This window comes from Struthio camelus, unplaced genomic scaffold, assembly GCF_040807025.1.
Source record: "Struthio camelus isolate bStrCam1 unplaced genomic scaffold, bStrCam1.hap1 HAP1_SCAFFOLD_102, whole genome shotgun sequence".
In the NCBI taxonomy this organism is placed as follows: domain Eukaryota; kingdom Metazoa; phylum Chordata; class Aves; order Struthioniformes; family Struthionidae; genus Struthio; species Struthio camelus.
This window is the reverse complement of record NW_027182697.1, coordinates 145643-172981: the sequence shown is the minus strand read 5'-3', so window position 1 is coordinate 172981 and position 27339 is coordinate 145643. Positions and strand designations below refer to the sequence as shown.

General features: G+C 73.1%; 1 protein-coding gene across 1 annotated transcript in view; it reads left to right on the top strand.

Annotated features, from left to right (window-relative positions):
• The first annotated feature begins 11568 nt into the window (after positions 1 to 11568).
• KDM6B (lysine demethylase 6B) overlaps positions 11569 to 27339 on the top strand; it is a 34840-nt gene continuing 19069 nt past the window's right edge. Inside the window, exons 1-10 of the mRNA XM_068929370.1 lie at positions 11569 to 11675; positions 13990 to 14081; positions 15821 to 15923; positions 16500 to 16626; positions 17607 to 17705; positions 17830 to 18058; positions 19463 to 19555; positions 21174 to 21335; positions 22250 to 22384; positions 25532 to 25834. Coding sequence (XP_068785471.1) covers positions 16505 to 16626; positions 17607 to 17705; positions 17830 to 18058; positions 19463 to 19555; positions 21174 to 21335; positions 22250 to 22384; positions 25532 to 25834 — 1143 coding nt within the window. The 5' untranslated portion in view covers positions 11569 to 11675; positions 13990 to 14081; positions 15821 to 15923; positions 16500 to 16504. The remainder of the gene's footprint in view (positions 11676 to 13989; positions 14082 to 15820; positions 15924 to 16499; positions 16627 to 17606; positions 17706 to 17829; positions 18059 to 19462; positions 19556 to 21173; positions 21336 to 22249; positions 22385 to 25531; positions 25835 to 27339) is intronic.

Sequence of the window (27339 nt, the reverse complement as noted above, 5' to 3'; positions counted from 1 at the left end):
TGGTCCCATCCTGTCCCGGTCCCGGTCCCGGTCCCGGTCCCGTCCTGTCCTGGTGCTGGTGCTGGTCCTGGTCCCATCCTGTCCTAGTCCCGGTCCTGGTCCCGGTCCTGGTCCCGTCCTGTCCTGGTGCTGGTGCTGGTCCTGGTCCCATCCTGTCCCGGTCCCGGTCCCGTCCTGTCCTGGTGCTGGTGCTGGTGCTGGTCCCATCCTGTCCCGGTCCCGGTCCCGGTCCCGGTCCCGTCCTGTCCTGGTGCTGGTGCTGGTCCTGGTCCCATCCTGTCCCGGTCCCGGTCCCGGTCCCGGTCCCGTCCTGTCCTGGTGCTGGTCCCGGTCCTGGTCCCATCCTGTCCTGGTGCTGGTCCCGGTCCCAGTCCCGGTCCCGTCCTGTCCTGGTGCTGGTCCCCGTCCTGTCCCCATCCTGGGCCCCATCCTGTCCTGGTCCTGGTCCCGGTCCTGGTCCCGGTCCCGGTCCCGTCCTGTCCTGGTGCTGGTCCCGTCCCGCCCATCTCGCACTCCCAGCCCGGTGCTGTCCGGTCCCGGTCGCTGGGCCGGTGCCGGTGCTGAGCTGCGGCGGTGCTGGGTGCCGGCGCCCAGCTCCCGGGTCGGTGCCGGGTCGGGGCCCGGTGCTGGTGCCAGGTCGGTGTCGGTGCCGGGTCGGTGCCGGGTCGGTGCTGATGCCGGGTCGGTGCCGGGTCAGTGCCAGTGCCGGGTTGCAGGTGCCGGGTCGTTGCCGTGTCGGTACTGGGTTTCAGGTGCCGGGTCGGTGCCAGGTCGGTGCCGGGTCGGTGCTGGTCGGTGCCGGGTCGGTGCCGGGTCGGTGCTGGTCGGTGCCGGGTCGGTGCCGGGTCGGTGCCGGGTCGGTGCTGGGTCGGTGCCGGGTCGGTGCTGGTCGGTGCTGGTCGGTGCCGGTGTCGGGTCGGTGCTGATGCCGGGTCGGTGCCGGGTCGGTGCTGGTCGGTGCCGATGCCGGGTCGGTGCCGGGTTGCAGGCGCCGGGTCGGTGCTGGTCGGTGCCGGGTCGGTGCCGGGTCGGTGCCGGTGCCGGGTCGGTGCTGATGCCGGGTCGGTGCCGGGTCGGTGCTGGTCGGTGCCGATGCCGGGTCGGTGCCGGGTTGCAGGCGCCGGGTCGGTGCTGGTCGGTGCCGGGTCGGTGCCGGGTCGGTGCCAGGTCGGTGCTGGTCGGTGCCGGTGCCGGGTCGGTGCCGGGTCGGTGCCGATGCCGGGTCGGTGCTGGTCGGTGCCGGGTCGGTGCCGGGTCGGTGCTGATGCCGGGTCGGTGCCGGTGCCGGGTCGGTGCTGGTCGGTGCCGATGCCGGGTCGGTGCCGGGTCGGTGCCGGGTCGGTGCTGGTCGGTGCCGGTGCCGGGTCGGTGCCGGGTCGGTGCCGATGCCGGGTCGGTGCTGGTCGGTGCCGGGTCGGTGCCGGGTCGGTGCTGATGCCGGGTCGGTGCCGATGCCGGGTCGGTGCCGGGTCGGTGCCAGGTCGGTGCCCGGTGCTGGTCGGTGCCGGGTCGGTGCCGATGCCGGGTTGGTGCCGGGTCAGTGCTGGTCGGTGCCGGTCGGTGCCGGGTCGGTGCTGGTCGGTGCCGGGTCGGTGCCGGGTCGCAGGCGCCGGGTCGGTGCCGGTGCCGGTGCCGGGGGGCGTGGCCGGGCGGCGGGGGCGTGGCCGGGCTCGGCGGCGGGGGCGTGGCCAGGCGGGGGGCGGGGGCGTGGCCAGGCGGGGGGGCGGGGCGTGGCCGGGAGCGGGGGGCGGGGCCGGGCGGCGGAGGGGGCGGGGCGGGCGGGGCGGGGCGGGGCCGGGCTCGGCGGCTCCGCTCGCCGCCTCGTTCCTTTGTTTGAGCGGAGCTGGGAGCCGAGCGGAGCCGCCGGAGCCGCGCGCGGGGCCGGGCCGGGCCGAGCCGACACCGACACCGGGACCGGGACCGGGACCGAGACCCGCCGGGCCCCGCCGCCGCCCGCAGGTAACCGCCAACCGGCAGCGGCCGGGCCCGGGGCCGCCGGGCCTGACAGGGGGGCGCCGGCGGGGGGGGGGGGTCCGGGGATGGGGGGGGGCTGAGGGACGTGTGGGGCTGGGGGGGCCGGATTGGGGGGGGTGAGGGACGTGTGGGGCCGGGGGGGCCCGGGCTGAGGCGATTTGGGGCCGGGGGGGGCCCAGGCTGAGGGACGTGTGGGGCTGGGGGGGCCCGGACTGAGGGACGTGTGGGGCTGAGGGGTCTGGGGGGTCCCGGGCTGAGGGACGTGTGGGGCTGAGGGGTCTGGGGGGTCCCGGGCTGAGGGACGTGTGGGGCTAGGGGGTCTGGGGGGGCCCGGGCTGAGGGACGTGTGGGGCTGGGGGGTCTGGGGGGGCCCAGACTGAGGGACGTGTGGGGCTGGGGGGTCTGGGGGGGCCCAGACTGAGGGACGTGTGGGGCTGGGGGGTCCGGGGGGCCCTGGGCTGAGGGACGTGTGGGGCTGGGGGGTCTGGGGGGGCCCAGGCTGAGGGACATGTGGGGCTGGGGGGGCTGGGGGGGGCCAGACTGAGGTGATTCGGGGCCCAGGGGGTCCCAGACTGAGGGATGTGTGGGGCCGGGGGGGTCCCAGGCTGAGGTACATGTGGGGCTGGGGGGGCCCAGGGGGTCCCAGGCTGAGGTACGTGTGGGGCTGGGGGGTCCGGGGGGGCCCAGACTGAGGGACATGTGGGGCTGGGGGGTCCGGGGGGGCCCGGGCTGAGGGACGTGTGGGGCCGGGGGGTCCGGGGGGGCCCAGACTGAGGCGATTTGGGGCCATGGGGGGCCCGGGCTGAGGGACATGTGGGGCTGGGGGGTCTGGGGGGGCCCGGGCTGAGGGACGTGTGGGGCCAGGGGGGCCCAGACTGAGGGACGTGTGGGGCTGGGGGGTCTGGGGGGCCCTGGGCTGAGGGACATGTGGGGCTGGGGGGTCTGGGGGGCCCAGACTGAGGGACGTGTGGGGCCGGGGGGGCCCAGGGGGTCCCAGGCTGAGGGACGTGTGGGGCTGGGGAGCAGCTGGGGCTCGGGGGGGGGGTCTCAGCCTGGGGGGGGGCCCGGGCTGGGGGGCCGAGGGGGCCCCATCTGGGGTAACTGCTGCCTTGGGGGGGGTCCTGGCTGTGGGGGGGGGGCAGCAGGGTCCTATGGGGTGAATGGGGGGGGGGTCGGTCCTCATACCGGGGGGGCCGAGGGCCTGGCAGGCAAATTGGGGGGGGGCAGGGGATGGCTGTGACCCCCCCCAAACCTGGAGGTTGCTTGTGGTGCCCCCCCCTCCCCCAAGCAGGGTTTGGGGGGGGCCGTGAGGGCTGGGGGGTGTCAGACCCCCCCCCGGGGGGCCCTGAGTGCTTAACCCCCCCCCAAATCACTATTTTTCAACCCAAAGGAGCGGGGGGGGGGGCTCCCCCCCCAACACAGCCAGGTCTTAAAGGGCCAGTGCTGCCCATGGAGGGGGGGGGCTAGGTTCACCCCCTGCCTCAGTTTCCCCCTGTGGGATGGGGTTTGGGGGGGGTCCTGCACCCCCCCGCCCAAATTTGGGTTTTGGGGGGGTCGGTGGGAGCTGCCGCCTTCTGGGGGGGGCGATCGCCTCCCCCTGGGGTCCCCCCCCCCGGGAACAGCCCCCCCCCCAGCCTGTGGGGGGTTTGGGGGGTGGCAGGCAGGGGGGCGAGATTGGGGTCAGCACAGTGGGGCAGGGTGTGATTTGGGGGGGTGTTGGGGACTGATAGCGGGGGAGACGGGTGTGATTTGGGGTGTTTGGGGCTGACGGGAGTACGGGTGTGATTTGGGGGGTGTTTGTGGTTGATAATGGGGGACACAGGTGTGATTTGGGGGGGTGTTTGGGTCTGAGTGGTGAGTACAGGTGTGATTTGGGGTGTTGGGGGCTGATAGCGGGGGAGACGGGTGTGATTTGGGGTGTTTGGGGCTGACGGGAGTACGGGTGTGATTTGGGGGGTGTTTGTGGTTGATAATGGGGGACACAGGTGTGATTTGGGGGGTGTTTGGGGCTGAGTGGGGAGTACAGGTGTGATTTGGGGTGTTGGGGGCTGATAGCGGGGGAGACGGGTGTGATTTGGGGGGGTGTTTGGGTGTGAGAGTAGGGGGCACAGGTGTGATTTGGGGGGTATTTGGGGCTGTTAACAGGGAAGCCAGGTGTGATTTGGGGGTGTCTGTGGGGCTCTGGTTCGGGGGTTGCCGGGGGGGTCTCTCTGGGGTGACACCGTGCTGGCTCAGCTCTCCCCCCCACCCCAACCGCCCTGGGGTGCAGCGAGTTCGCAGGCCTCAGCCCCCCCCCCCCCCCCGGGGCTGTTTCATCACCTCCTGCCCCACTTGCCGGGTGTTGCATCAACGCCTGACGGGGGGCAGCCCGGACGCCTGGGCCCCCCGTGGCGGGCAGTGGCGGGGGGCAGCCCGGACGCCTGGGCCCTCCAAGGCAGCAGTGGCGGGGGGCAGCCCGGACGCCTGGGCCCCTGGTGGGCAGCGGCGAGGGGCAGCCCGGACGCCTGGGCCCCCCGAAGCAGTGTTGGGGGGCAGCCCGGATGCCTGGGCCCCTGGCGGGCCGCAGTGGGGGGCAGCCCAGACGCCTGGGCCCCCCGAGGCAGTGGTGGCGGCGGGGGGCAGCCCGGACGCCTGGGCCCCCTGGCGGGCCGCAGCGGGGGGCAGCCCGGACGCCTGGGCCCCCCGAGGTGGCGGCCACGGCGGGGGGCAGCCCGGACGCCTGGGCCCCCCGAGGTGGCGGCCACGGCGGGGGGCAGCCCGGACGCCTGGGCCCCCCGAGGTGGCGGCCACGGCGGGGGGCAGCCCGGACGCCTGGGCCCCCCGAGGTGGCGGCCACGGCGGGGGGCAGCCCGGACGCCTGGGCCCCCGGGCGGGCGGGCGGCCGGCGCCCTGGGCCGGGCTGGGCTGGGCGCCCTGATAAGGCGGGTGTGGGGCTGGCTGCGGCGATAGGGCCCCAGGGCCGCGCGGGGGCCACTGGGAGCACTGGGAGGGGCGGGAACTGGGAGCACTGGGAGTCGGGAGCGGCAGGTAATGGCTGTACTGGGAGCGCTGAGGGCTGGGAGTGGCGGGAAAGGGGAGTACTGGGAGCTGGCAATGGCGTGTATTGGTCATGCTGGCGGTACTGGGAGCGACGTGTAGCGGTTGTACTGGGAGTACTGGGAGTTGGGAGCAACGTGTAATGGATGCGCTGGGAATACTGGGAGCTGGGAGGGAGCGTTGTATTGGGAGTACTGGAAGCGGGTAGCGACCCACGACGGTTGTACTGGGAGCGACAGCTGCTAGGTGTACTGGGAGCTCGGAGCGACGGGTACTGGGTGGACTGGGAGTACCGGGGGTGACAGGTACTGGGAGTGACGTGATCGCTGTACTGGGAATACTGGGAGCTGGGAGGATTCGGAGCAAGAGCGGCAGCTACTGGGCATACTGGGAGCGACAGGTGCTGGGTATACTGGGAGCACTGGGGGTGACAGGTATTGGGAGGGGGAATGGCATGTGATCGCTGTACTGGGAGTACTGGGAGCAGGGAGCGGCTAATGTTGGGAGAACTGGGAGCGATAAGTACTGGGAGGATTCGGAGCAAGTGGGGCAGGTACTGGGCACACTGGGAGGTGGGAGCAGCAGGTACTGGGCACACTGGGAGGTGGGAGCAGCAGGTACTGGGCACACTGGGAGCTGGGAGCAGCAGGTACTGGGCACACTGGGAGCTGGGAGCGGAGGTACTGGGCACACTGGGAGCTGGGAGCAGCAGGTACTGGGCACACTGGGAGGTGGGAGCGGAGGTACTGGGCACACTGGGAGCTGGGAGCAGCAGGTACTGGGCACACTGGGAGCTGGGAGCGGAGGTACTGGGCACACTGGGAGGTGGGAGCGGAGGTACTGGGCACACTGGGAGGTGGGAGCGGCAGGTACTGGGCACACTGGGAGCGGGGAGCGGAGGTACTGGGCACACTGGGAGCGGGGAGCGGCAGGTACTGGGCACACTGGGAGCGGAGGTACTGGGTATACTGGGAGCTAGAAGCAGTGAGTACTGGGGGTACTGGGAGCGGCGGCACTGGCTGTACTGGGGCGCTGGTGGTGGTTACTGGTCCGGCGGGGGTTGGTGCTCTGCCGGGGCCGGTTTTGGGGGGGGGGGGGGCGTCCCGGACGCCTGGGCCCCCGCTAACGCTCCCCTCCCCCCGCAGAGCCCGGCCATGGCGGGCGCGTAGCCCCCCCCCCCACCCCCCCGGACGAGCACCGGAGCCCGCAGCGACACGGGACGCCCCCGCCTGCCGCGGTGAGTCGGCCCCCCCGCACACGCGTGTGCGCACGCGTGCCCTCACGGGGGGAGGGCACCGGCGGCGAGGCTCGGGCGCACGCGTGTGCAGGCGTGTGGGGCGCTGGGGTGCTTCCGCGCGTGCGTGCGCGCGCAGCAGGGTCTCGCCCGTTCACGCGGCGCGGTGTGCACGCGTGTACGCCGGGTGTAGGGGTGGGCACACGCGTGCACGTGCAGGGCTTTAGAGGGTTCGCGCACGTGCGCACGCACACACGCGTACGCCAGGTTCAGGAGCGTTCACACGCCTACCCCAGGCGCTAACGTGTTGCCACCCACGTGCACACGCGTGCATGCACACGCGTGTGCTCAACAGGCATTAAAACGTGTGCGCACGTATGCTGGTGCGCACGCCCGCGGAAGTTAGGGTGTGCACACGTGCTCACGCGTGTTTGCCTGACTGGGCCTGGGGCGCACACGTGTGTGAGCGCGCGCTTGCACCCCCGTCTAGGACACGCGTGAGCAAGTCCCCCCCGTCACGGGGGGACGGCGTCACGCCCTGGGCCGCACGCTCGCGGTGCAGACGCACGCGTGTAGTCGCGTGTTGGGCTGCGCGCGTTTGCGTGGCGGCGGCCGGCCGGCGCGTGCCGAGGACTGCGTGCACGGGTGGTCGCCGTGCGCCGGCACACGCGTGTTCCTGCAGCTGTGCGCGCTCCCGGGTAGTTACACGCACACGTGCGTGCACACGTGCTGCCTGTGCTTGCTTGACGGGCGTGTGCTCGCATGTACCGGGCTGCACATGCTGCAACACGCAAGCACCATATTCCGTGGGCGGCACACGCTCGCGGTAGCGGTGCACACGCACGTGCATACATGCATGCACGTGTGTGTGCGTTCCCCGCACTGCGTACGACTGTGTTAGCTGCGTGCACGCGCACAGGGGACACGGGACAGCGTGACACATGCTGAGGATGGTGTTACACGTGTGTGCGGAGGACCGTTACCCACGCGCAGAGGGCTGTAACGCGCACGCACGCGTGGAGGGCAGCGTTACACACCAGACAGGCCAACGTCAGGCGGACACGTGGAGGATGGCGTTGCACACGCGCGTGCACACGCGCAGGGACAGCGAGACGCAGACAGGCCAGGGATTGCACACCAGGCGGCACGACAGGCGCTTGGGACAGCGTTACGTGCGCGTGGGGGGCAGTTACACGCGTGCACACACGGAGCGCAGCATTACACGCGTGGAGAGCGTTGCGCACTTACACACGTGCACACGGACAGGCCAGCGTTGCACACACACACGTGTGCACGCAGGACAGGGTTGCACGCAGGGCAGTGTTGCACACTCGCGTGCATACAGGCAGGACAGCGTTGCACGTGGGACAGTGTTGCACGCTTACACGCGTGCACGCAGGACAGGCTTGCAGGCGGGACAGTTGCACACTTACACGCGTGTGCTCAGGCAGGACAGCGTTACAGACAGCGTTGCACGCACGCAGCGGTACGCGCACGGGTGACGTCACGCACACGTGAGCAGAAGACAGGGCACACGCAGTACAGCGCTACCCACGTAAAACAGGCGCGTAGAAGAGCGGTACGCGCGGGGCTCGGTGTTACACGCCTGTGAAGTGTCCCCTCACGTGGCACAGCGTGTGCACAGGCGCAGCAGCCTGTGCACACGCAGAAGGCAGCGTTGCACGCGCAGGGGGTGGTGCTGCGTGCACAGACAGCATTACGCGCGCACAGAAGACAGCGTTCTGTAGAGAACAGCGTGACGTACAGCGTTCCGCGTGCGTACAGCAGCGCGTTACGTGGAGGCTGGTGTCACACGCGTGGCATCACGTGCAGTTACATGCACGTAGGAGACAGCGTTGCACAGGGGCCGGTGTCACACGCGTAGCGTCACCCGCAGGCAGAAAACAGCGTTATGCAGAGGTCAACGTCACACACAGTGTCACACACTCATAAAAGACAGCGTTACACGGCGGTCAGTGGCGCGCACACGCGCCCAGAGCCAGCGCACCCCCCTCTTCCCGCACGGCTGTGCGTGCCCCACGCGGTTGTACTTGCCCTGCACAGCTGTGTGCGCGCCCCTGCGGTTGTGCTCGCCCCGCACGGCTGTGCGTGCCCCCTGTGGTTGTGCGTGCCCCACGCGGTTGTTTGTGCCCCACGTGGTCGTGCTCACCCGGCACGGTTGTGCGTGCCCCACGCGGTTGTGCGTGCCCTCCGTGGTTGTACTCGCCCCACGCGGTCGTGCTCACCCGGCGCGGCTGTGCGTGCCCGCCCCGCGCCCCCCCCGCGGGCGCACAGCCCGCGTCACCGCGGTCCCGTCCCCGTTTCCCCCCCCACCCAACCCTGCGCTGCCCCCGGGGCCGGGGGAGGTTCCTCTGCGTCAGCCAGAACAAATGAGTCAGGCGCCCACGCCAGGGCCCGGACACGCACCGCCGGCACCCACCGCCCCCCAGCCGCCCTACAGTCGCACCCGCTGCTGCCGCACAGTCGCCACCCCCCACCCCCGACTGCCCGCACCGTCGCTGGGCACCCCCGTGCCTCGGTTTTCCCCAGCTGGCGGTTGGTTGACGGGGCCGGATTGGGGACTTGGGAGACGCACACACACACGCACACACACGCGTGTGCGCCAGGACGGCGGGGGTTCCCCGGGGAGGAGGCGCCCGTGGGTCCGGGTCAGCCGCCTGCGGCGGTGCGCCCGCGGGTCGGGGTTGCTTGCGTGCAGGTGTGCGCTTGCGTGTCAGGCTCGCATGTGTGCGGCTGTGCACCCGTGTGTCGGGGCTGCACGCGTGCGGCTGTGCACCCGTGTTGGGGTTGCATGCATGCGGCTGTGCACCCGTGTGTTGGAGTTGGCACGCGTGCGGCTGTGCACCCGTGTTGGGATTGCACGCGTGTGGCTGTGCGTCCGTGTGTCAGGGTTGCACGCGTGCGGCTGTGCACCCGTGTGTTGAGGTTGCAGGCGTGCGGCTGTGCGTCCATGTGTCGGGGTTGGCACGCGTGCGGCTGTGCACCCGTGTTGGGATTGCATGCACGCGGCTGTGCGCCCATGTGTTGAGGTTGCACGCGTGCGGCTGTGCACCCGTGTGTTGGGGTTGGCACGCGTGCGGCTGTGCACCCGTGTTGGGATTGCATGCACGCGGCTGTGTGCCCATGTGTCGGGGTTGCACGCGTGCGACTGTGCGCTCGCGTGTCGGGGTTGCGTGCGGCGGTTCCCGGCCCGTGCGTGGTGATGCGAGCACGGCTGCCGCCCGGGGACGCGTGTCCGGTTGTGTCCCTGTGCGGTGGTGTGTGCAGAGGGTAGCGCCCCGGTGGGGTTGTCCCCTGCGTGTCCGTGTCCACCACCGCGTCCGGGTGTCACAGATGTATCCCTGGTGTGTCCCCGTGTCCTCGCGTGACCCCGCGTGTCCAAGCCCCCGACGTGTCCGTGTGTCCCCGTGTCCTCACGTGACCCCGCGTGTCCAAGCCCCTGACGTGTCTGTGTGTCCCCGTGTCCTCACGTGACCCCACGTGTCCAAGCGCCTGACGTGTCCGTGTGTCCTCACGTGACCCCGCGTGTCCAAGCCCCTGACGTGTCCCCGTGTCCTCGCGTGTCCCCACGTGTCCAAGCCGCCGATGTGTCCGTGTGTCCCCGTGTCCCCACGTGACCCCGCGTGTCCAAGCCCGTGACGTGTCCCCCGTGTCCTCATGTGTCCCCATGTGTGCAGGCCCCCAATGTGTCCGTGTGTCCCCGTGTCCTCGTGTGACCCCGTGTGTCCAAGCCCTCAACGTGTCCGTGTGTCCCTCGTGTCCTCATGTGTCCCCCCGTGTCCAAGCCCCTGACATGTCCCCCCGTGTCCTCATGCGTCTGTGTCCCCGTGTCCTCACGTGACCCCGCGTGTCCAAGCCCCTGTGTCCGTGTGTCCCCGTGTCCCCACGTCTGAGCCCGTGTCCGTGTGTCCCTTTGTCCCCGTGTCCTCATGTGACCCCGCGTGTCCGAGCCCCTGTGTCCGTGTGTCCCCGTGTCCCCGTGTGTCCCCACGTCTGAGCCCCTGTGTCTGTCTGTCCCCGTGTCCCTGTGTCCTCACGTGACCCCGCGTGTCTGAGTCCGTGTGTCCCCGTGTCCTCGTGTGCCCCCACGTCTGAGCCCCCGACGTGTCCGTGTGTCCCCTTGTCCCCGTGTCCTCACGTGACCCCGCGTGTCTGAGCCCCCGACATGTCCGTGTGTCTGCGTGTCCTCCCGTGTCCCCGTGTCCTCCCGTGACCCCGCGTGTCCTCCCGGTGCCGGTGTCCTCGCGTGTGCCCGTGGCCTGGCATGTTGGCGTGCTCTCCCGTGTCCTCCCCACTCCGTGTGCCGTGTCCCCCGTGTCCCCCCGCCGTGCCATGTCCCCCCCGGTCCGTGGGCCGTGTCCCCTGTGTCCCCCCCCGTGCCGTGTCCCCCCCACTCCGTGTCCCCATGTGCCGTGTCCCCCCACGTCCCCCCCCCGTGGGCCGTGTCCTCCCTGCTCCATGTGCCGTGTCCCCCCACTCCGTGTCCCCCGTGTCTCCATGTGTCGTGTTCCCCCCCCCCCGTGGGCCGTGTCCCCCGTGGGCCGTGTCCCCTCGTGTGTCATGTCCCCTCCACTCCATGTCCCCCGTGTCCCCTCGTGTGCCATGTCCCCCCCGCGCCGTGTTCCCCTATGTGTGCTGTGTCCCCCCCGCTCCGTGTGCTGTCTCCATGTACCATGTCCCCCGTGGACCGTGTCCCCCCCCCGCTCCGTGTCTCCATGTACCATGTCCCCCGTGGACCGTGTCCCCCCCCCCCGTGGGCCGTGTCCCCCCCCCCCGCTCTGTGTCCCCATGCACCATGTCCCCCGTGGGCCGTGTCCCCCCCCGTGGGCCATGTGCTGTGTCCCCCCCGCTCCGTGTACCGTGTCCCCCATGTACCATGTCCCCCCTGCTCCGTGTCCCCATGCACCATGTCCCCCCCACGCCGTGTCCCCCCATGTGTGCCGTGTCCCCCCCGCTCCGTGGGCCGTGTCCCCATGCACCATGTCCCCCGTGGACCGTGTCCCCCCCCCGTGGGCCGTGTGCTGTGTCCCCCCCGCTCCGTGTACCGTGTCCCCCATGTACCGTGTCCCCCCCGCTCCGTGTACCGTGTCCCCCCCGTGGGCCGTGTCCCCATGCACCATGTCCCCCGTGGGCCGTGTCCCCCCCCCGGCACCGTGGGCCGTGTCCGGGATTCCCACCGGGGCGGTGCCGAGCGGCGCCACCGCCTGCCCGACTGACGTCAGCGTCTCCCGGCCGGCGGGGGGTGACCCACGCGGGGCGGCCGCGGCGGTGACTCACCCTCGTGTCACCCGGCGGCCCCGTCAGCCGGCGCGGGGACCCCGGGGGCGGAGGCACCGGCAGCGCCAGCCGCGGCCGGGCCGCACGCGGTACCCGGCACCCCGCGCTCGCCGCCGCCTGTCGCACCACCCAGGTGAGGCCCCCCGTGTCACCCGGACGCCGCCGTCGCTCGGACGCCGCCGTCGCTCGGACGCCGCCAGCCCGGGAACGGGGAGGAGCGAGTTGTGCGTCCGGGGTTTTGGGGGGGGGGAGCGCACTGCGCGGCGGTGTGCGGGTGACGCGTGCGGGTGTGCGTCCGGCTGTCGCGGTTGCCCGGGGAAGGGGGGGAGGGGGAGAGCCGGCGTGCGTGAGGGCGATTGTGCGAGCTGTTGTGGGTCAGCGCGTGCCGTTGCGGGGTCACGTGTCGGGCTGTGCGTGCGGCTGTTGTCCGCGGTTGTGCGTAGAGGTGCCGCGTGTGCCGGTGTGTTTGGAGGGGGGGGGTTAGGTTGTGATCGCGTTCGGTTGACCGCCTGCCCCCGCGCGCGGCCCCTGTTGTGCTTCCGGGCGGCTGCGGGCCGGCGGTGCGGGCCAGCCGGCTGTTGCCGGTGCCGGTGTGCGAGCGCTGGGTGTGCGATTGCTCTTGCCTCGCCGGGCGGTGACGCCGCGCCGGTGGGGGGGGCCGGTGGGGGGGCGGCCGGGTGTCCCCGGCGCGCACAGGCGTGCGTTTGCCTGTGCGTCCGCGTGTAAGACCCCCCGCCACGCGTGTGCGTCCGCGTGAGACCCCCCCCGGTGTGCGTGTGAGACCCCCCCCCGTAAACGCGTGTCCCCGTGCCCCAAACCCACGTACACACGTGTCACTAGGGGGTCGGCACACGCGTGACCCGGAGCACGCGTGTCGCGTGGGAAGGGGCGCCCGGCACACGCGTTCGCCGGCCGCCTGTTCCCCCCGGCGGGTGAGTCACCGCCGCTTCCCGGCCGCCTCCGGGCAGGAAAACCCGTGTGTTTGCGTGTGCGTGTTGGCGGGGGCAGCGGGGGGGGAGTTTCGGGGTGTGGGAACGGCGCCCGCGGCGGCGGGGGGAGGGGGAGTTACACGGGACGTCACGTGTGCTGGAGACACGCGTGTTCGCGTGTCAGGTTGTGCCACGGTCCTTCCCCCCCCCCACCCCCGGTTGTTGCGTCCCCGTGACGTTGCGTGTCCCCGCACCCCCCGCCAGGCGTGTGGCTCCCGTCACCGTTCCCGGCGCGCGGGTGTCGCCGGCTGCCAACACCCGTCAGCTACCCCGCGCGCCGGCGGTAGGCCCGTCCCGCTGCGCCGTGGCGTGTCGCACGCGTGTCACAGCGAGGCGCGACGGGGAGCGGGGTCTCGCTGTGGGGGTGACAACAGCCGCGCGTCGCTTTGTCACCGCGACTTGGTGGGGGGTCGTGCTGGCGGGTGACGCCGGGCGGGGCGGGGGCGTGTGGGATGTCACGCGTGTCCTTAGCGGCGCGTGGCGGGGGGGGCTCTTAGCGTGCGTTCCGCGTGTCGCCGCGGCCCCGTTGCCAGGCGACGTCACGCGTGGGGCGGGCGGCACACGCGTGTGTCACGTGTGTCCCCGCCCCTGTCCCGGCAAACCACCGCCTTCCCACTCACCGGGGCGGGGCGGGGGGGTTCCCCTCCGCCTGTGCGCGTCCGCCTGTGCGCAGGTGTGTCCGCCTGTGCGGGCGCACCCCTGTGCGTCCGTACGCGTGTGCTGCGTGTCCGGCTGTTCCCGCCCTGGCCCGTCCCAGCCCCGCCGGCACACGCGTGTGCGCGGGCACGGCCGGGAGCGCGTGAGCGTGCGCGCACACGCGTGTGCTGGGAGGCGTCCGCAGCCGTGTGCACGCAGCCTGTCCCCCCCCCCACGCGCTTCCTTCCCCCCCACACACACGCTTCCTTCCCCCCCCCCACACACGCTTCCTTCCCCCTCGCACACGTGTCACGGACCGGCCCCGAAATTCCCCCTGCGGGGGCGGCCGTGTCGGTCCCGGCCGCACGCGGGGAGGGCCCGGCGTGTGACGCACACGCGTGTGCGGGGGGCTCCCCCCGGCTGCGCGCTGGGAGGGGCTGGTGTGTGACGCACACGCGTGTGTGCGAGGGGGTCCCTCGCTGCACACGGGGCTTGGCGTGTTACACGCGTGTGCGAGGGACCCCCCCCCCAGGTGCATGCGGGGGCCGGCGTGTCACACGCGTGTGCGAGGGACCCCCCCCAGGTGCACGTGGGGGCTGGCGTGTCACACGCGTGTGCGAGGGACCCCCCCAGGTGCACGTGGGGGCTGGCGTGTCACACGCGTGTGCAAGGGACCCCCCCGGTGCATGCGGGGGCTGGCGTGTCACACGCGTGTGCGAGGGACCCCCCCCCGTCCCTGCCCCGCCCCCAACGTGTCTCCGCCCCCCTCCCCTCATTGGCCGGCCCCAGCCTGAGCCTCTCGTTCCCATTGGTCCCCGGCAGGCTGTGCTCGAAGACGGACGGGAAAGATGATTGGCCGCCAGGCGAGGGGCGCCGCGTGATTGGCCGGATTCCTGGAGAGCGTCGCGGGATAGGTGAGGGGGCGGGGCCTGGCCCGAGGGGGAGGGGCTTATGCGGGGGTGTTGGCAGCACAGGCCCCGCCCCTTGCCCAGAACCCCGCCCCCCCGGCCCACCTGCCCCACTTCTTCCTGCCCTATGGGGTTCATGCTGCCCCTCCCCGCACTGCCCCACACTGCGAGCCCCCCGGCTGCCCCCCAAACACCCCCCCAGCTGCCCCCAAACACCCCCCGGCTGCCCCCTGAGCCCCCCAGCTGCCCCCCAAACACCCCCCGGCTGCCCCCTGAGCCCCCCAGCTGCCCCCCAAACACCCCCCCGGCTGCCCCCAAACACCCCCCGGCTGCCCCCCAAACACCCCCCGGCTGCCCCCTGAGCCCCCCAGCTGCCCCCAAACACCCCCCGGCTGCCCCCTGAGCCCCCCAGCTGCCCCCCAAACACCCCCCGGCTGCCCCCTGAGCCCCCCAGCTGCCCCCAAACACCCCCCTGGCTGCCCCCCAAACACCCCCCGGCTGCCCCCTGAGCCCCCCAACTGCCCCCAAACACCCCCCCGGCTGCCCCCCGAGCCCCCCAACTGCCCCCCAAACACCCCCCTGGCTGCCCCCCGAGCCCCCCAACTACCCCCCAAACACCCCCCGGCTGCCCCCCGAGCCCCCCAGCTGCCCCCAAACACCCCCCGGCTGCCCCCTGAGCCCCCCAGTTGCCCCCAAACACCCCCCTGGCTGCCCCCCGAGCCCCCCAACTGCCCCCCAAACACCCCCCGGCTGCCCCCTGAGCCCCCCAACTGCCCCCCAAACACCCCCCCGGCTGCCCCCCGAGCCCCCCAACTACCCCCCAAACACCCCCCGGCTGCCCCCTGAGCCCCCCAGCTGCCCCCAAACACCCCCCCGGCTGCCCCCTGAGCCCCCCAACTGCCCCCCAAACACCCCCCGGCTGCCCCCAAACACCCCCCAACTGCCCCCTGAGCCCCCCAACTGCCCCCCAGCTGCTCCCTTGAGCCCCCTAGCTCCCCCTGAGTCCTCCAACTGCCCCCCCAATCTCTCTGGCTGCCCCCTGAGCCCCCCAGCTGCTCCCCATCTGCCCCCCAACCCCCCCGGCTGCCCCCCCAACTCCCGCAGCTGCCCCCTGAGCCCCAGGCGCCCGGCCCCCAGCACCCCCCCGTGACCCCCCCACCCCATTGCCCCCCCAAAGGTGTCCAGCCCCCAGCACCCCCCCGTGACACCCCCTGCCCCATTGCCCCCCCCCAAAGGCGCCCGGCCCCCAGCGCCCCCCCGTGACCCCCCCACCCCATTGCCCCCCCCCAAAGGCGCCCGGCCCCCAGCGCCCCCCCATAACCTCCCTGCCCCATTGCCCCCCCTAAAGGTGTCCGGCCCCCAGTGCCCCCCCCATAACCTCCCTGCCCCATTGCCCCCCCCCCCAAAGGCGCCCGGCCCCCAGCACCCCCCCCATAACCTCCCTGCCCCATTGCCCCCCCCCAAAGGCGCCCGGCCCCCAGTGCCCCCCCCATAACCTCCCTGCCCCATTGCCCCCCCCAAAGGCGTCCGGCCCCCAGCGCCCCCCCATAACCCCTCTGCCCCATTGCCCCCCCCAAAGGTGTCCGGCCCCCAGCGCCCCCCCGTGACCCTCCCGCCCCATTGCCCCCCCCAGGTGCCCGGCCCCCAGCGCCCCCCCATAACCCCCCTGCCCCATTGCCCCCCCCCAAAGGTGTCCGGCCCCCAGCGCCCCCCCGTGACCCCCCCGCCCCATTGCCCCCCCCCAGGTGCCCGGCACCCGCGCCCAGCGCCGCCGCGGGGGCTGCCCCCAACTCGCCGCCCGGGGGGGGGCCCGGCGGGGGCACAGAGGCCTCCAGCGCCGCAGAAGTGGTGAGTGCCGGGGGGCAGGGGCTCCGTGGGGCAGGCTGGGGGGGATGGATGGGGCAGGGGCTCTGTGGGGCAGGGGGGCTGGGGGGGGATCTGGGGGGCTGGGAGTCCATGGAGCAGAGGGGCTGGGGGGGATCCGTGGGGCTGGGGGTCCATGGGGCAGGCTGGGGGGGGATCTGGGGGGCTGGGAGTCCGTGGGGCAAGGGGGCTGGGGGGGATCTGTGGGGCTGGGGGTCCGTGGGGCAGGCTGGGGGGGGATCTGGGAGGCTGGGAGTCTATGGGGCAAGGGGGCTGGAGGGGATCTGTGGGGCAGGGGGTCCGCGGGGCAGGCTGGGGGGGAGCCGTGGGGCAGGGCAGCTGTGGGGCAGGGGGTCCGCGGGGCAGGCTGGGGGGCAGCCGTGGGGCAGGGCAGCTGTAGGGCAGGCTGTGGGGGGATCGGTGGGGCTGGGGGGGGATCTGTGGGGCAGGGGGTCCGTGGGGCTGGGAGGGGGTCTATGGGGCAGGGGGTCCGCGGGGCAGGCTGGGGGGCAGCCGCGGGGCAGGGCGGCCCCGGGGCCCCGCTGACGCGCCGTGGGGCAGGCTGGATGCATCGCGCCGTGGAGCAGCTGGGGGGCCGGGCCGGACGGGACCCCTTCGCCGTGGGGAGCCTGGGCTGCAGCGGGGCCTGGGCCGCCTGCCCCCCCCGCCCATGGCTGCCCGGGAACAGGTAGGCTCTGCCCCACGGCGCCCCCAGGAGCCCCCCCCCAGCCCTCGGGGCACCCCAAGAGCCCCCCCCCACACTCCTGGGCACCCCATAGACCTCCCCACGGCACCCCTGGGCACCGTGCACACCCCATGGCACCCCCTAGATCCCCCCATGGCACCCTGGGCACCCCCCACACCCCTGGGCACCCCGTAGAGCCCCCCACACCCCTGGGCACCCCCCAGAGCCCCCCTGGGTGCCCCTCACATCTCAGGGTGCCCCATAGATCCCCTTGGGTGCTCCCATATACCCCTGGGCACCCCATAGATCCCTCTGGGTGCCCCCCCCACCTCTGGGTCCCCCCATAGGTCCTCTTGGGCGCCCCCCCACACCCCATAGATCCCCCTGGGTGCCCCCCCCCACATCTCTGGGTCCCCCCATAGTTCCCCCTGGGTGCCCCCCCCCACCCCTGGGCGCCCCATAGATCCCTCTGGGTGCCCCCCCCACCTCTGGGTCCCCCCATAGGTCCTCTTGGGTACCCCCCCCACACCCCATAGTTCCCCCTGGGTGCCCCCCCCACATCTCTGGGTCCCCCCATAGATTCCCCTGGGCGCCCCCCCCACCCCTGGGTGCCCCATAGATTCCCCTGGGCGCCCCCCCCACCCCTGGGCGCCCCATAGATCCCCCTGGGTGCCCCCCCCCACCTCTGAGTCCCCCCATAGATCCCCCTGGGTGCCCCCCCCACCTCTGGGTCCCCCCATAGATCCCCCTGGGTGCCCCCCCACCCCTGGGTGCCCCCCCCACACCTCTGGGTCCCCCCATAGATCCTCCTGGGTGCCCCCCCCACACCTCTGGGTCCCCCCATAGATCCCCCTGGGTGCCCCCCCACCCCCCATAGCACCCCCTAGACTCCCCCCGAACCCCCCCCCACCCCATACCCATCCCCCCAGCAGGTTGGGGGGGGGCCCAGATCTCTAACCCCCCCCCACCACCACCACCTCCAGGTGCTCCTCCAGCATCGGCCAGGCCCCGCTGCCCCCCCACCTGGCGCCCCCCCACAGCGGTAATGGCGCCCACGCCGGCAAGCCCTACTTCCCCGCGGGGTAAGCGCTCGCCCGTCCGGGGGCCCCGGCGTCCGGGGGTCCCGGCGGCGGGGTTGGGGTTGGGAGGGGAGGGGGGGAGCCCGAGCTGACCCCCCCCCCCCCGGGGTCCGGTTTCCCCGCGCAGGGTGGCGCCGCGGCCCCCCCCCGGCAAGCTGGAGTCGATCGAGGGGTGCGTGCAGGCGCTGCTGCGCGACCCGGCCCAGCCGCAGCTCTGGGAGCAGCTGGGCCGCATCTACGAGTCCGAGGAGGACGCGGAGGAGGCGCTGCGCTGCTACCGCTGCGCCGCCCGCTGCCCCCCCCGCGAGCGCGGCCCCTCCGGCGACGTCGGCGCCCGCATCGGCCGCCTGCAGCAGGTGGGGCGGGGGGGGCGCCGGGGGACGGGGGGGCGCCGGGGATGTGGGGACGGGGGGGCGCCGGGGACGGGGGGACACCAGCGACGGGGGGGCGCCGGGGACGGGGGGGCGCCGGGGACGGGGGGGCGCAGGGGACGTGGGGACACCGGGGGACGTGGGGGTGCAGGGGACGGGGGGGCGCCGGGGACGGGGGGACACCGGGGGACGTGGGGGCGCCGGGGACGTGGGGACACCGGGGATGGGGGGACACCAGGGGACGGGGGGATGGGGGGGCGCTGGGGACGGGGGGACACCAGGGGATGTGGGGGCGCAGGGGATGTGGGGACACCAGGGGACGGGGGGGCACCGGGGACGTGGGGGCGCAGGGGACATGGGGACACCAGCAACGGGGGGGCACAGGGGACGGGGGGGACGCAGGGGATGTGGGGACCCAGGGGACGGGGGGACACCAGGGGACGTGGGGACCCAGGGGACGTGGGGACCCAGGGGACAGGGGGACACCAGGGGACGGGGGGGCGCAGGGGACAGGGGGACACCAGGGATGTGGGGACGCCGGGGACAGGGGGACACTGGGGACGCTGGGGACAGGGGGACACCAGGGGACGGGGGGACGCCGGGGACGGGGGGACGCTGGGGACAGGGGGACACCAGGGGACGGGGGGACGCCGGGGACGGGGGGACGCCAGGGACGGGGGGACACCAGGGACGTGGGGACACCAGGGGACGGGGGGGCACCGGGGACGTGGGGGCGCAGGGGACGGGGGGACACCGGGGATGTGGGGATGGGGGGGCGCCGGGGATGTGGGGACGCTGGGGACGTGGGGGTGCAGGGGACGGGGGGACACCAGGGACGTGGGAACGCCGGGGACGGGGGGACACCAGGGGACGGGGGGGCACCGGGGACGTGAGGGCGCAGGGGACAGGGGGACGGGGGACACGGAGGGACACGGGGATAGGGGACACGGGGACGGGGGACACGGAGGGACACGGGGGTAGGGGACACGGGGACGGAGGGACGCGGAGGGACACGGGGGTAGGGGACACGGGGACGGGGGGACACGGAGGGACACGGGGATAGGGGACACGGGGACGGGGGACACGGAGGGACACGGGGGTAGGGGACACGGGGACGGAGGGACGCGGAGGGACACGGGGGTAGGGGACACGGGGACGGGGGACACGGAGGGACACGGGGGTAGGGGACATGGGGACGGGGGACACGGAGGGGACACGGGCACAGGGGACATGGGGACGGGGGGACGCGGAGGGGACACCAGGGACATGGGGACACGGGGGGGTGCGGTCAGGGGCAGGGGGAGGCGGAGGGGTCTGGGGAGGGGGAGGCGGCCAGCCCGGGGGCGCTGTCCCCGTCCCCGTCCCCTCACCCCCCCCCCCCCCCCGCAGGCCCAGCTCTGGAGCTTCCACTCGGGCCCGGCGCACCCCCGGGCCAGGACGCTGCCCCCCCTGCAGCAAGTGTGGAACCTGCTGCACCTCGAGGTGAGCCGGGGGGGGGGGCGCGGGGCGCTGGGGAGGGGGTACGGGGCGCTGGGGGCACTGGGGAGGGGGCACGGGGGGTGCAGGGTGGGCACGGGGTGCTGGGGAGGGGGTACGGGGCGCTGGGGGCACTGGGGAGGGGGTACGGGGCGCTGGGGAGGGGGTATGGGGTGCTGGGGGCACTGGGGAGGGGATATGGGGTGCAGGGTGGGCACGGGGTGCTGGGGAGGGGGTACGGGGTGCTGGGGGCACTGGGGAGGGAGTATGGGGTGCAGGGGGGGGCATGGGGCACTGGGGAGGGGGTATGGGGTGCAGGGTGGGCACGGGGTGCTGGGGAGGGGGTACGGGGCACTGGGGGCACTGGGGAGGGGGTATGGGGTGCTGGGGAGGGGGTACGGGGCACTGGGGGCACTGGGGAGGGGGTATGGGGTGCTGGGGAGGGGGTATGGGGCGCTGGGGGCACTGGGGAGGGGGTATGGGGTGCGGGGGGGGCATGGGGCGCTGGGGAGGGGGTATGGGGCACTGGGGAGGGGGTACGGGGTGCTGGGGGCACTGGGGAGGGGATATGGGGTGCAGGGGGGGCATGGGGCGCTGGGGAGGGGGTATGGGGCACTGGGGAGGGGGTACGGGGTGCTGGGGGCACTGGGGAGGGGATATGGGGTGCAGGGGGGGCATGGGGCGCTGGGGAGGGGGTATGGGGCACTGGGGAGGGGGTATGGGGGTGCAGGGTGGGCACGGGGTGCTGGGGAGGGGGTATGGGGTGCTGGGGGCACTGGAAACAGGGACTGGGGACACTGTGGGGGACATGGGAGATGCTGGGGGCACTGGGAACAGGGACTGGGGACACTGGGGGGCACTGGGGAAGGGGTTACGGGGTACACTGGGGAGCACTGGGAACGGGGACTGGGGACGCTGGGGGACTCTGGGGAAGGGGGAATTGGGGACACTGGGGGGCACTGGGAATGGGGACTGGGGATGCTGGGGGACGCTGGGGAAGGGGGCATGGGGGACACTAGGGGGGCACTGGGAATGGAGACTGGGGACGCTGGGGGACACTGGGGAAGGGGTCACAGGGGCCACTGGGGGGCACTGGGAACAGGGACTGGGGACGCTGGGGGACGCTGGGGAAGGGGTCACGGGGGCCACTGGGGGGCACTGGGGAAGGGGTCATGGGGGACACTGGTGGGCACTGGGAACGGGGACTGGGGATGCTGGGGGACGCTGGGGAAGGGGGCATGGGGGACACTGGGGGGCACTGGGAACGGGGACTGGGGACGCTGGAGAAGGGGGCATGGGGGACACTGGGGGGCACTGGGAATGGGGACTGGGGACGCTGGGGGACGCTGGGGAAGGGGGCATGGGGGACACTGGGGGGCACTGGGAATGGGGACTGGGGACGCTGGGGGACGCTGGGGAAGGGGTCACGGGGGACACTGGGGGGCACTGGGAACGGGGACTGGGGACGCTGGGGAAGGGGTCACGGGGGACACTGGGGGGCACTGGGAACGGGGACTGGGGACGCTGGGGAAGGGGGCATGGGGGACACTGGGGGGCCCTGGGAACGGGGACTGGGGACGCTGGGGAAGGGGGACGAGACCGTGACCCCCCCGAAACGCCGCAGAAGAGGAACTTCTCGGCCAAGCGGGGCGCCCAGCTGAAGCGCCCGGCCGCCCCCCCCGAGCCGCCGGCCGGGCAGCCCGCGCCCCCCGCCCACCCCCCCGCGCCCCCCCCCGACGACCTGCCCAGCCCCGGCAAGCGCAGGAGGAGCGGCAGCCCCGAGCAGGTGCGGGGGGGGCGCCGAACGGGGCCGGGGGGGGGGGCGAGGAGGGGGCCGGGGGGGTGAGGATGGGGCTGGAGGGGGCGCCGAATGGGGCTGGGGGGCGCCGAATGGAGCTGGGGGGGGTGATAACGGGGCTGGGGGGGCACCAAATGGGGCTGGGGGGGTGAGGAGGGGGCCAAAGGGGGGCGATAATGGGACTGGGGGGGCACCAAATGGGGCTGGGGGGGTGAGCAGGGGGCCAAGGGGGGTGATAACAGGGCTGGGGGGGCACCAAATGGGGCTGGGGGGGGTGAGCAGGGGGCCAGGGGGGTGATAACGGGGCTGGGGGGGCACCAAATGGGGCTGGGGGGGGTGAGGAGGGGGCCAAGGGGGGTGATAACAGGGCTGGGGGGGCACCAAATGGGGCTGGGGGGGGTGAGAAGGGGGCTGGGGGGGCGATAATGGGACTGGGGGGGCACCAAATGGGGCTGGGGGGGGTGAGGAGGGGGCCAAGGGGGGTGATAACAGGGCTGGGGGGGCACCAAATGGGGCTGGGGGGGTGAGAAGGGGGCTGGGGGGGCGATAATGGGACTGGGGGGGCACCAAATGGGGCTGGGGGGGGCGAGGAGGGGGCTGGGGGGGCGATAATGGGACTGGGGGGGCACCAAATGGGGCTGGGGGGGGTGATAATGGGGCAGGGGGGCGATAACGGGGCAGGGGGGTGACAAGGGGTAGGGGGCCCATAACGGGTCTGGGGGGGCGATAACGGCTCTGGGGGGGGGCGATAACAGGTCTGGGGGGGGCAATAACGGGGCTGGGGGGGGCACAAAACGGGGACAGGGGACGTGGGGAGGGGGGGGGCACCCAAACCGGGGAGGGTGGAAAGGGGTCCGGGGTGGGGGGGGGGGGCGGTCCCCTGACGGCGCCGCTGCGGGCAGGGGGGGCCGGGCGCCGGGGGGCAGCAGCCGCCGGGCCCCCCCCCCTACGGCCTGCCCAAGCCGGGGCTCTGGAGCGCCGCCCACGGGGACCCCTGGCCGCCCGAGCGCCGCAACGGCGCCCCCCCCGACAGACAGGTACGGCCCCCGCCTGTCGGCCCGTCACCCGGCCCCGCCTGTCACCCCCCCCCGCTGCTGACGCCGGTGTCCCCGTGTTCCCGACTGTCCTCGTGTTCCCGACTGTTCTCATGTCCCCCACTGTCTTCATGTCCCCCTGTCTCCGACTGTCCTCATGTCCCCGACCGTCCTCGTGTCCCTGTGGGGCTGACGCCAGTGTCCCCCTGTCCCCGACTGCCCTCGTGTCCCCCTGTCCCCGACTGTCCTCATGTCCCCGACTGTCCTCATGTCCCCGTCCGCGACTGTCCTCGTGTCCCCGACCGTCCTCGTGTCCCCCTGTCCCCGACTGTGCTCATGTCCCCGACTGTCCTCGTGTACCTGTCCCCGACCGTCCTCATGTCCCCGACCGTCCTCGTGTCCCTGTGGGGCTGACGCCAGTGTCCCCCTGTCCCCGACTGCCCTCGTGTCCCCCTGTCCCCGACTGTCCTCATGTCCCCGACTGTCCTCATGTCCCCGTCCGCGACTGTCCTCGTGTCCCCGACCGTCCTCGTGTCCCCCTGTCCCCGACTGTGCTCATGTCCCCGACTGTCCTCGTGTACCTGTCCCCGACCGTCCTCATGTCCCCGACCGTCCTCGTGTTCCCGTCTCCGACTGTCCTCATGTCCCCGACTGTCCTCATGTCCCCGTCCCCGACTGTCCTCATGTCCCCGACTGCCCTCGTGTCCCCCTGTCCCCGACTGTGCTCACGTCTCCGACTGTCCTCGTGTACCTGTCCCCGACCGTCCTCGTGTACCCCTGTCCCCGACTGTCCTCATGTCCCCGACTGTCCTCATGTCCCCGTCCCCGACTGTCCTCATGTCCCCGACTGCCCTCGTGTCCCCCTGTCCCCGACTGTGCTCACGTCCCCGACTGTCCTCGTGTACCTGTCCCCGACCGTCCTCATGTCCCCGACTGTCCTCATGTACCCCTGTCCCCGACTGTCCTCATGTCCCCGACTGCCCTCGTGTACCCCTGTCCCCAACTGTCCTCATGTCCCCGACTGTCCTCATGTCCCTGTGGGGCTGACGCCGGTGTCCCCCTGTCCCCGACTGTCCTCGTGTCCCTGTGGGGCTGACGCCGGTGTCCTTGTGTCCCCGACTGTCCTCATGTTCCCAACTGTCCTCGTGTCCCTGTGTCTCCGACTGTCCTCATGTACCCGACTGTTCTCATGTACCCCTGTCCCCGACTGTCCTCGTGTCCCTGACTGTCCTCACGTCCCTGTGTCCGTGGCTGTCCTGGTGTACCCCTGTCCCTAACTGTCCTCATGTCCCTGTGGGGCTGATGCCGGTGTCCCCCTGTCCCCGACTGTCCTCGTGTCCCCCTGTCCCCGACTGTCCTCATGTCCCCGACCGTCCTCGTGTACCTGTCCCTGACTGTCCCCGTCCCCGACCGTCCTCATGTCCCCGACCGTCCTCGTGTACCCCTGTCCCCGACCGTCCTCGTGTACCCCTGTCCCCAACTGTCCTCGTGTCCCTGTGGGGCTGACACCGGTGTCCCCATGTCCGCGGCTGTCCTCGTGTCCCCGACTGTCCCCGACTGTCCTCGTGTCCCCATGCACAGTTGACACTGGTGCCCCCATCTTCCCGGCTGTCCTCATGTCCCCGTGTCCCCGACTGTCCTCGTGTCCCTGTGGGGCTGACGCCGGTGTCCCCGTGTCCCCGACCGTCCTCGTGTACCCCTGTCCCCGACTGTCCCCGTGTCCCCGACCATCCTCCTGTCCCCGACTGTCCTCGTGTCCCTGTGGGGCTGATGCCAGTGTCCCCACATGTCCCGTGTCCCCGCATCCCCAGGTGTCCCCGTATGTCCCATGTCCCCGTGTGTCCCCACGTGTCCCCCGGTGTGTCTGTGTCCTTGCGTGTTCCCACCCGCGGGGCTGATGCTGGTGTCCTTGCGTGTCCCCGTGTCCCCGCATCCCCAGGTGTCCCCGGATGTCCCTGTGTCCCTGTGTCCCCATATCCCTGGATGTCCCTGGGTGCCCCGCGTGTCTCTGGGTGCCCCCACGTCCCCATGTCCCCGGGTGTCCTCACATCCCCAGGTGCCCCATGTCCCCGCGTGCCCCCCAAATGTCCCCACGTCCCTGGGTGTCCCCACATCCCTCTGTCCCCAGGTGTCCCCACGTCCCTGGGTGTCCCCAGGTGCCCCCACGTCCCCGGGTGCCCCCAGGTGTCCCCACATCCACGGGTGCCCCCACGTCCTCGGATGTCCCTGCATCCCCATGTCCCCGGGTGCCCCCAGCTGTCCCCACATCCCCATGTCCCCAGGTGCCCCCGGGTGTCCCCAGGTGCCCCCACATCCCCGGCTGTCCCCACATCCCCATGCACCCCCACGTCCCCACGTCCCCATGCACCCCCACGTCCCCAGGTGTCCCCACATCTCCACGTCCCCGGGTGTCCCCGCATCCCCACGCCCCCGGGTGTCCCCACGTCCCCGGGTGTCCCCACGTCCCCAGGTGCCCCCGGGTGTCCCCATGTGCCCCCACGTCCCTGGGTGCCCCCACGTCCCCGGCTGTCCCCACATCCCCGGGTGCCCCCATGTCCCCATGTCCCCATGCACCCCCACGTTCCCAGGTGTCCCCACATCTCCACGTCCCCGGGTGTCCCCACGTCCCCGGGTGTCCCCACGTCCCCAGATGTCCCCACATCCCCACGTCCCCAGGTGCCCCCGGGTGTCCCCATGTGCCCCCACGTCCCCGGGTGCCCCCACGTCCCCATGTCCCCATGCACCCCCACGTCCCCAGGTGTCCCCACATCTCCACGTCCCCGGGTGCCCCCACGTCCTCGGATGTCCTCGGGTGTCCCCACGTCCCCGGGTGTCCCCACGTCCCCAGATGTCCCCAGGTGCCCCCGGGTGTCCCCATGTGCCCCCACGTCCCCCGGTGCCCCCACATCCCCACGTCCCCAGGTGCCCCCACGTCCCCATGCACCCCCACGTCCCCAGATGTCCCCAGGTGCCCCCGGGTGTCCCCATGTGCCCCCACGTCCCCGGGTGCCCCCACATCCCCCCGTCCCCGGCTGTCCCCGCATCCCTGGGTGCCCCCACATCCCCCCGTCCCCCCATCCCCGTGTCCCCCCCCACCCCCCCGAGCGAGGCTGACGCCGGGGTGTGTGTGTGGGGGGGGTCCCCGGGCAGGAGCAGCGCGGCCTGGCGGCCCCCCCGTTCCCCTACCCGGCGCCCGCCTACGGGTCGCAGCCGCCCCCCCAGCGCCCACCGGCCGCGGCCCCCGGCGCCCCCCGGCCGCCCCCGGCGCCCCCCGGCCCCCCGGCGCCCCCCGGCCCCCTCGGAAGTGACCTTAGGGAGAGCAGAGCTCGCCGGGCGCGCGCCACCCCCAGCGCCTCACCAGCACCCATCGCCTGCGTGCCTTACGCCCCCCGCCCGCCCCCCGGCACCCCCGGCACCAGCACCCTCCCCCGGGGGGGGCCCAGCCCCGGCCTCGTGAGTGGGGGCGGGGGGGGAACGCGGCGGGGACGGGGGGGACACGGGGATGGGGGTCGTGGGGACATGGGGACGGGGGGGACACGGGGACGGGGGGTCGTGGGGACGGGGGGTCGTGGGGACGGGGGGATGGGGGGACACGGGGATGGGGGGACACAGGGATGGGGGTCGTGGGGGCATGGGGACGGGGGGACAGGGGGATGGGGGTCATGGGGACATGGGGACGGGGGGACATGGGGACGGGGGGACATGGGAATGTGGGGACACGGGGATGGGGGTCGTGGGGACACGGGGACGGGGGACACAGTGACGGGGGGACACGGGGATGGGGGTCGTGGGGACACGGGGACGGGGGGACACGAGGACGGGGGGACACGGGGATGGGGGAAATGGGGATGGGGGTCGTGGGGACGGGGGGATTGGGGAACACGGGGATGGGGGGACACAGGGATGGGGGGACACAGGGATGGGGGTCGTGGGGGCATGGGGACGGGGGGACAGGGGGATGGGGGTCATGGGGACATGGGGACGGGGGGACATGGGGACGGGGGGACATGGGAATGTGGGGACACGGGGATGGGGGTCGTGGGGACACGGGGACGGGGGACACAGTGACGGGGGGACACGGGGATGGGGGTCGTGGGGACACGGGGACGGGGGGACACGAGGACGGGGGGACACGGGGATGGGGGAAATGGGGATGGGGGTCGTGGGGACGGGGGGATTGGGGAACACGGGGATGGGGGGACACAGGGATGGGGGGACACAGGGATGGGGGTCGTGGGGGCATGGGGACGGGGGGACACAGGGATGGGGGGACACAGGGATGGGGGTCGTGGGGGCATGGGGACGGGGGGACATGGGGACGGGGGGACACGGGGACGGGGGGACACGGGGATGGGGGTCGTGGGGACATGGGGACGGGGGACACGGGGATGGGGGTTGTGGGGACGGGGGACACGGGGATGGGGGGACACGGGGATGGGGTCATGGGGACACAGGGACGGGGGGACACGGGGAGGGGGGTGGGGGTCGTGGGGACAAGGGAATTGGGGGACACGGGGGACGGGGTCAGGGGAACAGAGGACTGGGGGGACAAGGGGATGGGGGGGACAAGGGGATGGGGAGGCAGCCCCAGCCTCGTGGGGACAGGGACGGGGACAGATGGGTTGGGATGGGGACAAGGGGATGAGGACACCGGGATGGGGACAGGAATGGGGACAGGAACACTGGGATGGGGACAGGGATGGGGACAGGGACCAGGGTGGGGATGGGGACAGGGACAGGGATGGGGACAGATGGGGTGGGATGAGGGCACCAGGATGGGGACAGGAACACTGGGATGGGGACACGGGGATGGGGACACGGGGATGGGGACACGGGGATGGGGACACGGGGATGGGGACCGGGATGGGGACAGGGACACAGGGATGGGGACACGGGGATGGGGACCGGGATGGGGACTGGGATGGGGACAGGGACACAGGGATGGGGACACGGGGATG